The sequence below is a fragment of the Pleurodeles waltl genome, chromosome 10, assembly GCF_031143425.1.
Source record: "Pleurodeles waltl isolate 20211129_DDA chromosome 10, aPleWal1.hap1.20221129, whole genome shotgun sequence".
In the NCBI taxonomy this organism is placed as follows: Eukaryota; Metazoa; Chordata; class Amphibia; order Caudata; family Salamandridae; genus Pleurodeles; species Pleurodeles waltl.
Window position 1 is genome coordinate 1,049,710,491 of NC_090449.1, and position 12,495 is coordinate 1,049,722,985.

Consider the following 12,495-nt stretch of genomic DNA (forward strand, 5'->3'; position numbering starts at 1 on the left):
GAGAAGGAGGAATCCTCGCGTGTACCGACCGCTGGTGGACCTGTCGACAATGGAAGAACGCCATATAATCCTTCGATACCGACTTGACCGTGCCACTATCCATGAACTGTGTGCCCAGCTGGAGCCAGCCCTGATGTCCCCCATCCGCCAACCCACAGGGATTCCCCCTCTGGTGCAGGTTTTGTCAGTCCTCCCTTTTTTGGCCAGTGGGTCATTCCAGACCACAGTGGCCATGTCATCTGGAATGTCTCAGCCTATGTTTTCAAAGATTTTGAGCAGAGTGTTGTCTGCCCTGATGAAACTCATGCGGAGCTACATCATTTTCCCCGAGGAGGGTGACTTGCCCACAGTGAAGGGTGATTTCTATGCTCTTGGACATATCCCCAACATCATTGGTGCCATTGATGGGACCCACGTGGCTTTGGTACCCCCAAAAGACGATGAGCAGGTGTACCGAAACAGAAAGAATTATCATTCGATGAATGTCCAGGTGGTCTGTTTGGCTGACCAGTACATCTCCCATGTAAATGCCAAGTTCCCTGGGTCAGTGCATGACGCGTATGTTATGCGAAATAGCAGCATCCCCTATGTGATGGAGCAGCTACAGAGACAACGTGTGTGGCTAATAGGTGACTCTGGTTACCCCAACCTGCCGTGGCTACTGACCCCAGTAAGGAATCCCCGGACAAGGGCAGAGGAACGCTACAATGAGGCCCATGGGCGTACAAGGAGGGTGATTGAGCGATCCTTTGGCCTCCTGAAGGCCAGGTTTAGGTGCCTGCATATGACTGGTGGATCCCTAATGTACTCACCAAAGAAGGTGTGCCATATCATCGTGGCGTGCTGTATGCTTCACAACCTGGCTTTGCGACGCCAGGTGCCTTTCCTGCAGGAGGATGGTCCAGATGGTGGTGTTGTAGAAGCCGTGGAGCCTGTGGAGAGTGAAGAGGAGGAAGACTCTGAGGACGACACAGACAATAGGGACAGAGTGATACAACAGTATTTCCAGTAACACCCAGGTAAGAATCACCCACGCCATTTCACAATTGCTTCTAGCCTCCTGCATCTGTACTTTCTGTAGTTCCCCACAGATGTTTTTTATTAATTTATGCCTTTCCCTTCCCTTCTCAGTGCTGTCTGACTAAGTACCTGACTTCTGCTTGGTTCGCCCATGAAATACAGCGTATTGACATTGGTATGTTGTCATGACTAATTGACAGAACAGAAATTGAACAGTAATATGTTATCCCTTTGTTAATAATACAGCATGACTCAAAACAGGTTTGTGTGCAAAATGTGATTTATTTACAGTGCTAGATACCGGTACATGTGATTCTAAGGGTGATGGGTGGGGGTGGAGGAGTATCCATGGCAGAGTCCAGTTCTCAGTCTCACAGGTGCATTGTTCTTTTGCCTGTGGAAGGATGGAGCATAGGCAGTTCATGGTTGGACAGGGTGGCAATGTGGGACAGTGGGAAGACTTGAGGGGGTATGTCCTGCTGGCGGGGGTCTTGACATCCTACTCTGTCTTTTTCTTTGGTCTCAGGCTCCTCTTACGGGGTGGTTGTTCTTCAGCAGGAGGTGGGGTTCTGGGGGGCTGTCGAGGTATTGGGACCTCCTGTCCACTAGCGCCGGCGGTGGTGGTAGGCTGTTCCTGGTCCGGCCTAGTGACAGGGGCCCTGTGTGGTGCACCATGGTCCCGCAACGCGTCCTCTATCCTGTGGAGGGCCAGGACGATGGTCCCCATTGCGGTCCCGATGATTCTCAGCTCCTCCCTGAACCCCATGTAGCGTTCCTCCTGCTGTGCCTGGATCTCAGTGAACCTGGCCAGTACCGTCGCCATCGTTTCTTGGGAGTGGTGGTAGGCCCCCATGAGGGTGGTGAGGGCCTCTTGGAGAGTGGGTTCCCTGGGCCTCTCCTCCCCCCCCTGTCGCACAGCAGCCCTCCGAGCTGCCCGGTTTCCCCCGGCCTCTGTCCCCTGGCCGGTGTGCCCGCTCCCACTGCCCCCAGGTCCCTGTTGTTGTTGGGGTGTCGGGTTAGCCTGGGTGCCCTGTAGTGGCAGACACACCGCTGATTGAGCTGTCCTAGAGACAGAGGCATGGGCCCGCTGGGTGGGAGCTGTGCTGGTGTCGGCAGAGGGGGTCGGGTCTGGTGTGGCCTGTGGCTGCCTGAGGGGAACCGACTGCCCAGAGGTCCCCGATGGTCCGGGCTGGTCATCAGGTTCACTGTCGACAGAGCTGCTATCCTCAGTGTGGGCCTGTTCCGGGGGTGGGATGGACACTTCTGGACCCTCCTGGCTGGTGTGTTGTCGTTCGGGTCCTGCATGGGGTAAGAGAGTTTGGTTATTGTTTCTGTGTGTGCAATAGCATGCGTGTTGTGGGTGCCCTTGTCCCCCAGTGCAGGCATTCCCTGGAGGGAGGTGTTGTGAGGGTATTTAGTGGGGGGGAGGGGTTAGTGCAGTGGTCATGCTTAGGTGATGGGTGCCCATGGTTTGTGTTGGCATGCAGGAGTTGGTGTTGGGATGGGTGGGTTGTGCTGGTGAGACATTGTCAGGAAGGATGTGTGCTGGGGGGTTGGGGGTGAGGGTGGGGGTGTGGGTTGGCATGCTGGTGGGGTGTGGGGGATATAGTAGTTGAGATGGGACTTACCAGAGTCCATTCCTCCGGCTACTCCTGCGAGGCCCTGAGGATGCAGGATGGTCAAGACCTCTTGCTCCCACAATGTAAATTCGGGAGGGGTGGGTGGGGGTCCGCCGCCAGTCTTCTGGACCGCGATGTTGTGCCTGGAGACCATCGACCGGACCTTCCCCCGTAGGTCGTTCCATCTTTTGCGGATGTCCTCCCTATTCCTGGGATGCTGTCCCACCGCGTTGACCCTGTCCACGATCCGCTGCCATAGCTCCGCCTTCCTGGCTATACTGGTGTGCTGCACCTGCGAGCCGAAGAGCTGGGGTTCCTCTCTTAGGATTTCCTCCACCATGACCCGGAGTTCTTGGTCCGAAAATCGTGGATGCCTTTGGGGTGCCATGGGGTGGTGTGGGTGAGGTGTGGGGTGGTGTATGTGATGAGGAGTGTGTTGGTGAGTGGTGCTTTGTGCTACTATGGGGTGTGTGTGATGGTGTAGTGTGCCTCAGTGTGTCTTGCTTTGGATTGTCTGCTGTGTCTCTCTCTCCTTCTCTCAGTATTTGGGGTCGCAGGGGTTTGTGGGTGATGTGGGTGTGTGTTTTATAGTTGGTTGATTGTGTGGGAGTGGTGTGTGTATGTGTATCAGGTGTGTGTTTTTCAAATTGTCCAATGTGGCTGTGTTTTGGTGATGTGTGTGTATTCTGACCGCGGTGGTGTGTAGCGCCAATGGAATACCGCGTTTGAATGACCGCCGTGTGGATTCGTGGGTCGTAATGGCATGGGCGTATTTCTGTTGGCGTGACGGTGGAGGTTTGGTCATCTCCAGTTTATCGCTGCCCGCCGATGTGGCGGGCTGCAGTGGAGGACGGATTTTTGGAGGTTTGGCCGTTGTGGGTCAGAATGACCGTGGCGGTTGACCGCGGCGGTGTTATGGCGGTCTTCTGACCGGCGGTAAGGGCATTTTACCGCTGAGGTCAGAATCACCCCCAATGTGTGCCTTCCAGAGGAGGAGACATGAAATGAATACTCTTCCACATGGTAATGTGGTGCATCTTGGGGGTACTTGTTTTAGTAGAGTAAACGCGGGTGAATCATTGCATCACGAGGGCCTGGGCACAGACCTACAGGGTGGGCCTGTCATTAACTTACATGAAAAGTAACAACCACAGGAGTGACCCGTAGACCTGAGGTGGACGTGGTAATGTTACGTCAAGTAGCAATGTCCAACTAGGAGTCTTTACTAATCAACAAAACACATCAAAGGTGATATATTCAGTAGGTAACACAGCCAATAAGTGTTTAGGAGACAGGATTACCCCAGACTCCATTTCCACAAACACTTCTCACTTCTTTCTGCAGCATTCCTCTCTTTGAGGCTTTAACTTAATCAGGGCTCTGTCTTTGACACACATTTACAACCCCCAGGACTTCCTAACCTTCCATTGAAATTTGTAATTTGAGATGAAGTTCTGACAGATTTAAGCAGGCACCAAGGTTCATACTGGAAAGCACTCTCCCCAAATCGCTCAGATGGTTGCGAATGCTGGCTAACCATTTTTTCAACTTGCCCAGGCTGAGCCAGCGACTACAATTGTTTCCTCATCGGGATCTCTGATCCAGCTAGAACAGTGATCTCCAACCTTTTCTGTAATAAGAGCTACTTATGTTCAGTAAAACTTCTGCCGAGCTACTAATATCATTAGATATGTAATAGTAACCACATACGACAAGATTAAATTAGTGGCCACCATATGCAAGATTTTCAGCAGTAATCACTGAAGGTGCATCAGCCATGGGTACAACAGTAATTCAAAAAAATCCTTTATCAATGTGGAATGCCTCTACATGAGTAACACATAACAGCCATGGCTGAAAAGTCCCTTGCGCTAAGTTAATAATGGTAATAAGTCTCCCCAGCATCATTTAATATTGATCACTCAAATATCATCTTTAAATATATTTTGGAAATTCAGCTACTTTTCCTCAAACATCAGCATATGAATTCTGAAAATACAAACATTTTCGTCATGATTACACTTTTCAGTTTTAGTATACACATTTTAACTTAACCAAGCAAAAGCCTCTAATTTCGTTCACTGGATTGCACACAGGAGACCTACTTACAGGCAGCAGAAGAGCTACCGGTAGCTCAAGAGCTGCTCGTTGGAGAAGCCAGAGCTAAAGCAACACAACACATACCTCTCGTGTCTGAAGGTCCAGAAAATGCGCCTCGGGTTTCTTCCTTAAACACTCCACGATGGAGGCAGAGTTCATGCTCTCACAGCCTGATATATTAGCAATTTTCTGTTGACATGTGACAAAAGTGAGAACAAATGTAAATTTTGAGGGCGTATACCCAAAACACCTTTCCTTGACAGATGATTGAGTATGTTCACAATTTACATTGTTACCACTTTCTAGGGCTGCATGTGGCTTTGTAGGGTATCTGCCCTTCTCACAAATGCTAAGCCAGTCCACCACTGACTGTGCAACTCACAAGCTTGCTGAATACCTTGCCTTTATGCACTATGCTGTCCATGGCCCCTAGACTATATTCAAGGAGAACGTATCCGTCTGCAGCCCTAAACCTGTACCCAAGTGCTACCAGCCATTCTTGCCTCAGAGGTCTGGTTACCACCACTCATGAAATCTCGCCTCCCCAAGCAGCCTTGGCTTCATCCAAATACTGAGGAGTCAGGATGGTTCATGCAAGCTCTAGATGGACCCAAACCTTGATCAGTATGGTGGAGCAGGCACTCACTTGCAGGTCCCAAAACAAGAGAACAGGCCCTGCTCTCACTCAAAGAGCTGACATAGGCATAGGGTACGCCCATCCAGGTCCGACAAGCAAAGAAGCCTAGCTCTCATTCTAAAAGAGCGATTGCTGACATGCAGGTCCAAGGTGAATATAGCCGCCTCTCATTCTAAGAGAGTGATTTCTCACATGCAGGGCCTAGGTGACATTGCCCCTTCTTATTATAATAAAGTGATTGCTAAACATGCAGGTCCATGTTGAGCACATGCTCCCCCTCATTTAAAGATAGGGAGCCAGGGGAACATCACCCCCTTTCATTCTAAGAGAGCGATCGCTCACATGCAGGTCTAAGGTAAATAAAGCATCCTCCTATTCACAAACATTTCATGGTGAACATAGCTCCCTCCCATTCTAAGAGGATGATCACTCACATGCAGTACATGGTGAACGTAGCCCCCTCTCATTCAAAGTGAATGATCACTCCCAGTCATGTACATGGTGAACACAGCTCCCTCTCATTCTAAGAGAACAATCGCACACATGCAGGTCCATTGTGAACACAGCCCCCTATCATTCTAAGAGAACAATTGCTGACATGCAGGACCATGGTGAAAATAGCCTCCTCTCATTCTAAGGGAGCGATCACTCCTATGTATGTCAGAGCTGAACATAGCCCCCTCTCATTTTAAGAGAGTGCTCGCTCACATGCAGGTCCATGGTGAACATAGCCTCTCTCATTCTAAGACAGTGATTGCTCACATGCTGATCCATGGTGAACATAGCCGCCTCTCATTCTAAGAGAATGATCGCTAACATGCAGGTCCATGGTGAACATAGCCCCCTATCCTGCTATGAGAACAATTTCTCACATGCAGGTCCGTGGTGAACATAGCTGCCTCTCATTGTAAAAGAGTGGCCGCTCAAATGCAGGTCCATGATGACATCACCCTCTCTCATTCTAAGAGAGTGATCACTCACATGCAGGTCATGGGGAACATAGCCCTTTCTCATTCTAAGAAAGCGATCACTCACATGTAGGCCATAGTGAACATATCGTCCTTTCATTCTAAGAGAGTGATCACTCCCATGCAGGTCCATGATGACTTTGCCCTCTCACATTCTAAGAAAGCGTTCACTCACAAACAGGTCCATGGCGACATCACCCTCTCTCATTTTAAGAGAGTGACCACTCACATGCAGGTCCATTAAGAACATAGCCCTACCCCTTTTAAGAGAGCGATCACTCCCATCCAGATCTGAAGTGTACATAGCCCCCTCTCATTCTAAGAGAACATCGCTCACATGCAGGTCCATGGAGAACATAGCCCCCCTCATTCTAAGAGAGCGATCACTCCCATGCAGGTCCATGGTGACATCAACCTCTCACATTCTAAGAAAGCGATCACTCATATAGGTCCATGGCGACATCACCCTCTGTCCTTCTAAGAAAGAGATCGCTCACATGCAGGTCCATGGTGAACATACCCCACTCTCATTGGAAGAGAGTGATTGCTCACACACAAGTCATTGTGATCATAGCCCCCTGTCATTCCACAAGAGCAACTACTCACATGAAGGTCATTTTGAACATAGCCCCCTCTCATTCTAAGAGAACAATCGCTCACATGCAGGTCCGAGGTGAACATAGCCCCCTCTCATTCTAAGAGAGCGATCCCTCCCCTGCTGGAGCTAGATGAACATAGAGCACTCTCATTCTAAGAGAGTGATTGCTCACATGCAGTTCCATGGTGAACATTTTCGCCTCTCATTCTAAGAGAGTGATTGCTCACATGCAGGTCATGGGAAACATAGCCCCCTCTCATCCTAGGAGAGCTATTTCTCACATGCAGGTCCAGGGTGAGCATCGCCCCCTCTCATTCAAAGATTGCTATTGCTCACATGCAGATCGATGGGGAACATAGCCCCCTCTCTTTCTAAGACAGTGATTGCTCACAAGCAGATCCATGGTGAACATAGCCCCTCTCATTCTAAGACAGTGATTCGGTCACGTGCAGATCCATGGTGAATATAGTCCCTTCTCATTCTAACTGAGTGATCGCTTACATGCAGGTCCATGGTGAACATAGTCCCCTCTCATTCTAAGAGAGGGATCACTCCCATGCAGGTCCTAGGTGAACATAGCCAACTGTCATTCTAAGAGAGTGAATGCTCACATTTAGATCCATGGTGTCATCACCCTCTCTCATTCTGAGAGAGTGATCACTCATATGCAGGTCATGGAGAACATAGCCCCCTCCCGTTGAAAGAGATCGATCATGCACATGCAGGTCCATGGTGAACATAGCCCCCTCTCATTCTAAGAAAGCGATCACTCACATGCAGGTCATGGTGAACATAACCCCCCTCATTCTACGAGAACAATTGCTCACATGCAGGTCCATGTTGAACATAGTTCCCTCTCATTCTAAGAGAGGGATCACTCCCAGACATGCGCATGGTGACATCGCCCTCTCATTCTAAGAGAGTGACTGCTCACATGCAGGTCCATGTTGACATTGCCCCTTCTCATTTTAAGAGAGCGATGACTTCCATGCAGGTCCAAGGTGAACATAGCCACCTATCTTTCTAAGAGAGTAAATGCTCACATTCAGGTCCATGGTGTCATCACTCTCTCTCATTCTGAGAGAGCGATCACTCATATGCAGGTAATGGAGGACATACCCCCTCTCATTGTAAGCGATCGATCACACACATGCAGGTCCATGGTGAACATAGACACCTCTCATTCTAAGAAAGCGATCACTCACACGCAGGTCATAGTGACCATAACCCCCTCTCATTCTAAGAGAGCAATCACTCCCATGCAGGTCCATGGCAACATCACCCTCTCTCATTGTAAGCAAGCGATCACTCACATGCAGGTCCATGGTGACATCCTCCCCTCTAATTCTAAGAAAGTCATCGTTCAGATGTAGGTCTATGGTGACATCACTCTTTCTCCTTGTAAGAGAGCGATCGCCCATGTGCAGGTCCATGGTGAACATAGTCCCCTTTCAGTCTAAGACAGCAATCACTCCCATGCAGGTCATAGGTGAACATAGCTCTCTCTTATTCTAAGAAAACGATTGCTCATATGCAGGTCCATGTTTAACATAGGCCGCTCTCATTCCAAGATAGCGATTGCTCACATGCAGGTCATGGTGAACACAGCCCCCTCTCATTCTAAGAGAGCTATCTCTCACATGCAAGTCATGGTGAACATAGTCCCCTCTCATTCTAAGAGCTTGATCAGTCACATGCAGGTCCACGGTGACATGCCGCCTCTCATTCCTAGAGAGCCTCCATTCACATGGAAGACAGAAGTTGAAACAATAGTTGAGCTGGAAGCAGCTGCTTTTCAGTCATGGATCAAGAAGTGTGAATATTAACAGATTCACATGAAAGAAAGAAGGCCAAGAAAAAACAACATTCAGAAGGCCACAGGCTTCTTTAAGTTCCCTTGATCCCTGGTGGCCACCACAAGCATGCAACGTGTCAGAGGCTCCTGTAGAAATCAATACCAAACATGCATCTACTTGAAAGTCTTAGTTGCCCTCAGTGAGATTATTGTATACTTCAGAAAGACACTGGAGGAACACTAGCAACAGATGCAAGAGCCAGGCGTTCACAATGCTCTTCGACAGATGTTAGTTCTGCCCTGCTGGTGTCAAACGTGCTGGTCACACTGTTTGGGAGCAACTGAGAGAAATGAAACAAGTGACTGCAGATCCTCTCAGAGCCCAATGCTGATGCAACACAAACCGGTTACAAATCTCATTGAGGTTCAACAACCGTTACCTTTACTACTTAACCACCTTTCACTAAGGCATGATCTAACTAACAAACGAGCAGCGCCTAACCAAGAAAAACACTAGAACCGACCTAGAAAATCACTATTGAAAGGTTTGTGAACCATTCAGACCCAGGTTGATTCTTGACAATGAAAAGGCTTTGACAGTGCCAACCTGTAACAGCCTTTGTTGACCATTGCCAACCCTACTAGCCACAGGGGATCGATGCTGTACGCTGAAGAGAAAGCAAAAGGGCCAACCGGTAGCCTTTGGCAACCACAGCCTCAGAATAAAACTAGTTTGCCCACAATCCCCCCCTTGAAGTCAGCAGCCACCATTACTTGAATGTTGCCAAGTGCATGGTGAGGACTGATGGCAACCTCTTAAGGTATGTCAAGATGAGAGTTATGTGGGATGGCAAAGGCTAGTGATAGCTACTTGTCTCATGACGTATGACTCGAATGTGATTTCAGGGATTCAAGTCTCTGTAACAGCCAGAAGTTGTGATTAGATCTTGTATGTTGGCGGCATGTTTGAAGGCCAAGCTTGGCTTAAGGTGGGCAGACGACTACCCACCATGTTGTGAGATCCATATCAATGTGGTGGCTGCTCTGAAGGCAGCAGAGTTAACCACGCTGGTGCCATGGGAGTTTAGCCAAATTCCTGCAATAAGATTTGTTTCTGGAACACAAAAAAAGAAAATGAATGACCCCTATGCACTGGGAATTTTCTTTCAAGATATAGGGGTTGTTTGCATTTTTTTCTTGATTGGGACTACCAACCCTTTCTTGGCTGTCTTGAACAAAAAAAACTGTACATTGGAACAACATCCTGGATAGGACAGGCCTTCCCAAGTACATTGACTACTTACTGGCTGTGAGGTGGCTGCATCACCAGTCAAGGGTTTCCAGTGGGAGAGCCAGCTGAACTTCCACCACAGAAACCGTGGTCCTTTGGCCATCTCTAAATGAGGTGGGGCAAGGTGTGGATGGGGATCCCGCTCAGATAAACCCTAGATGTGGCCCTATGTACTATATCCATTGGTGATAAAAATGACAAGGAGGCAACTTATACAGTAGTAATGCGTGATATAATGCAATATTCAGTAGGACTCTTCTGACACAGTATTGGATGCTGGTGGGTGGTTGATGGTTTGTCAGTGCGATTGGTTACAGAGATATGGACAGGATAGGTAGCAGGGTATGCTGCCCTTTGCTGCCATTCTTAAGAATGTTTCCAGTTATGGAGGCTGCATGCATTGACACCCTGGTGCATCCAGGGAAAGCAGGGCTCTTTTGGAGGTTGCCAGTGGTTGTTTTTTGGGGGTGGTGAGCTTCAGATGTCTCTGGGCTGCCGTGGGTTGAAGCATGGCTCGAAAGATTGGTGAGGATGCTGGGTGATGAACATGGGCTTGTTTCGAGATGCTTATGTGGTGGCCTTTGGATTTGAGGGATTTCCTGTCAAATGTGGCCATGTATCAGCAGAGTGCAGAAAGGGAAGCTGGCAGCCATTTTTTCTCTTTATTTTTATGGTGGTGGGTTACAATGAAAGTTCTGGAGAACATTCAGTATATTTAATCTTGGTGTCTTTCTCTGCCTCTTTAGTACCAGAGCGATGGGTTAGATGTGAAGCTTGAAGCTCCAGATTGGGCCTGGAGGCTGCGATGGATGGGCTTGGGTCGCCCGGTGGATGGGTGGTGTGAGATGTTCCAGTATTATAGTGTTGATGTGACCTCTGTGCTGCTGTCCCAACCCATCTCCAGTGCCTCGAGTGCCTTTCTTTCGCCTAATGGAAAAGGAGAGGGCGATTATCTTGGAGAATTAAAGTGGACATTGTTCATCTTCCAAGTGAGTGATAGCTCCTGAACTGTCTTGATGGAAGCTGCAGATTATCCTGAGGAGAGAGGACTTATTTGTAGGTTGTTTCATATGAATTGCATTGAATTATGCTTCAGTGCATCATTTCTAACCGTGCCCACGGGTTTCTCTTAATACGATAAATCTTTAGATTTTTGTTACTGCTTTGTCATTTTTTTTACATTTAACTTTATTTAGTTTAGTTAGCTTCTGTGTACTCGGTTAGCTGGTGGTCCCTATAGTATGCTGAGCTCCTGATGAATGTCTCACTCCGAAATGGGTTGAAGAAGGGTTATCAGTCCAAGAAGTCAACAAATTTGGGAGTTAAATTGTGTTCCTCTTCATTGCAAGTTACACCTGCCTTCATGGGCCAGGCCATCATTCTAAGACTGGATGGATTGAGCATCTCAATGGAAGTGGCCCTGGGATGGAAGGTCCATGCTTCCAATGACAGTGTCCATGGGGGTTCTGTGAAGGGCAGGAGGGGGCTCTACAGGTGAGAAACCCCTAGTGGACTTTCTTGAATTTAACTGATGGAAGAGATCAGCAGCAGGGGATTTTTATGAACTTGAGTCAAACGTTGCATTGTGCAGAATAAAGTGGACAAGATAGTTAATGTTCCACTGCTCCTGCATCTATAGTTCACACCTTCAGTTTCACTGATTTCTCTGGGTTCCTTGTTCCTTTGATACTTCAATGCTGAAACTTCAATCCGTGGGAATCCGAGGTAGCTCCTGAACCTCCAAAGCAGAGGTGTATCGATTGGTACTTGTAATGGGACCAATTGAGCAAGCGATTTGAGTTCATGGGGGGTGCCCCATAGACAAAATTTAATGCAGAGGATCATTAGGAGCATGGGTTTTCCAGGCAGTTCTGATTCATGGTCACCCGACAGAGGTGGTCTCTCCGCAGGAGGGTTTGCTGGGCATAAGATGGCTCTTCTCCAAGCTCAGGTTTCACCACTTGTAGGGCAGCCACCTGATTCCTAAAGAACCCCCCTCTCCATGTGGTGAGCATGTTGTAGATGAGTGTGAAGAATGACTATAGGTAATATTACTTCTCTGGTGCAGCAGGAGCGACACCTGCCCCATGCCGAGGACTAGGAGCCGCACAAAGATAGAGACCTGCAGTGCAAGGATCTCAATTCACTAAAATACCACAAGTAAAGAAGAAGAATCACTGGCCGTTGACATCATAGCAAGGGCCATCCCATGACCTTTGACCCTGACTGCTTGCAGTAATTAATGTCACATGAACATTGGCTCTGACTGGGTGAAGTCATAGGAAGTAACACATTGCAACTCAAAACACTGAAAATGAATCAATTTATATAAGAAACATTCTAAAACAGTTCAATATCTTTAAGGTAACACCCACATTAACTGGAGTGGTTTCATGATATGGCCAGAGTGCACAAATGCTGCCATTGTAAACCAAGGTATAGTCACACACGGTGGCTCAGCAAATGC

At 48.4% G+C, this 12,495-nt stretch overlaps 1 protein-coding gene across 1 annotated transcript in view; it reads right to left on the bottom strand.

Annotated features, from left to right (window-relative positions):
* LOC138262216 (fatty acyl-CoA hydrolase precursor, medium chain-like) overlaps nucleotides 1–12,495 on the bottom strand; it is a 283,496-nt gene that overhangs the window by 87,638 nt on the left and 183,363 nt on the right. Inside the window, exon 7 of the mRNA XM_069212060.1 lies at nucleotides 4,824–4,928. Coding sequence (XP_069068161.1) covers nucleotides 4,824–4,928 — 105 coding nt within the window. The remainder of the gene's footprint in view (nucleotides 1–4,823; nucleotides 4,929–12,495) is intronic.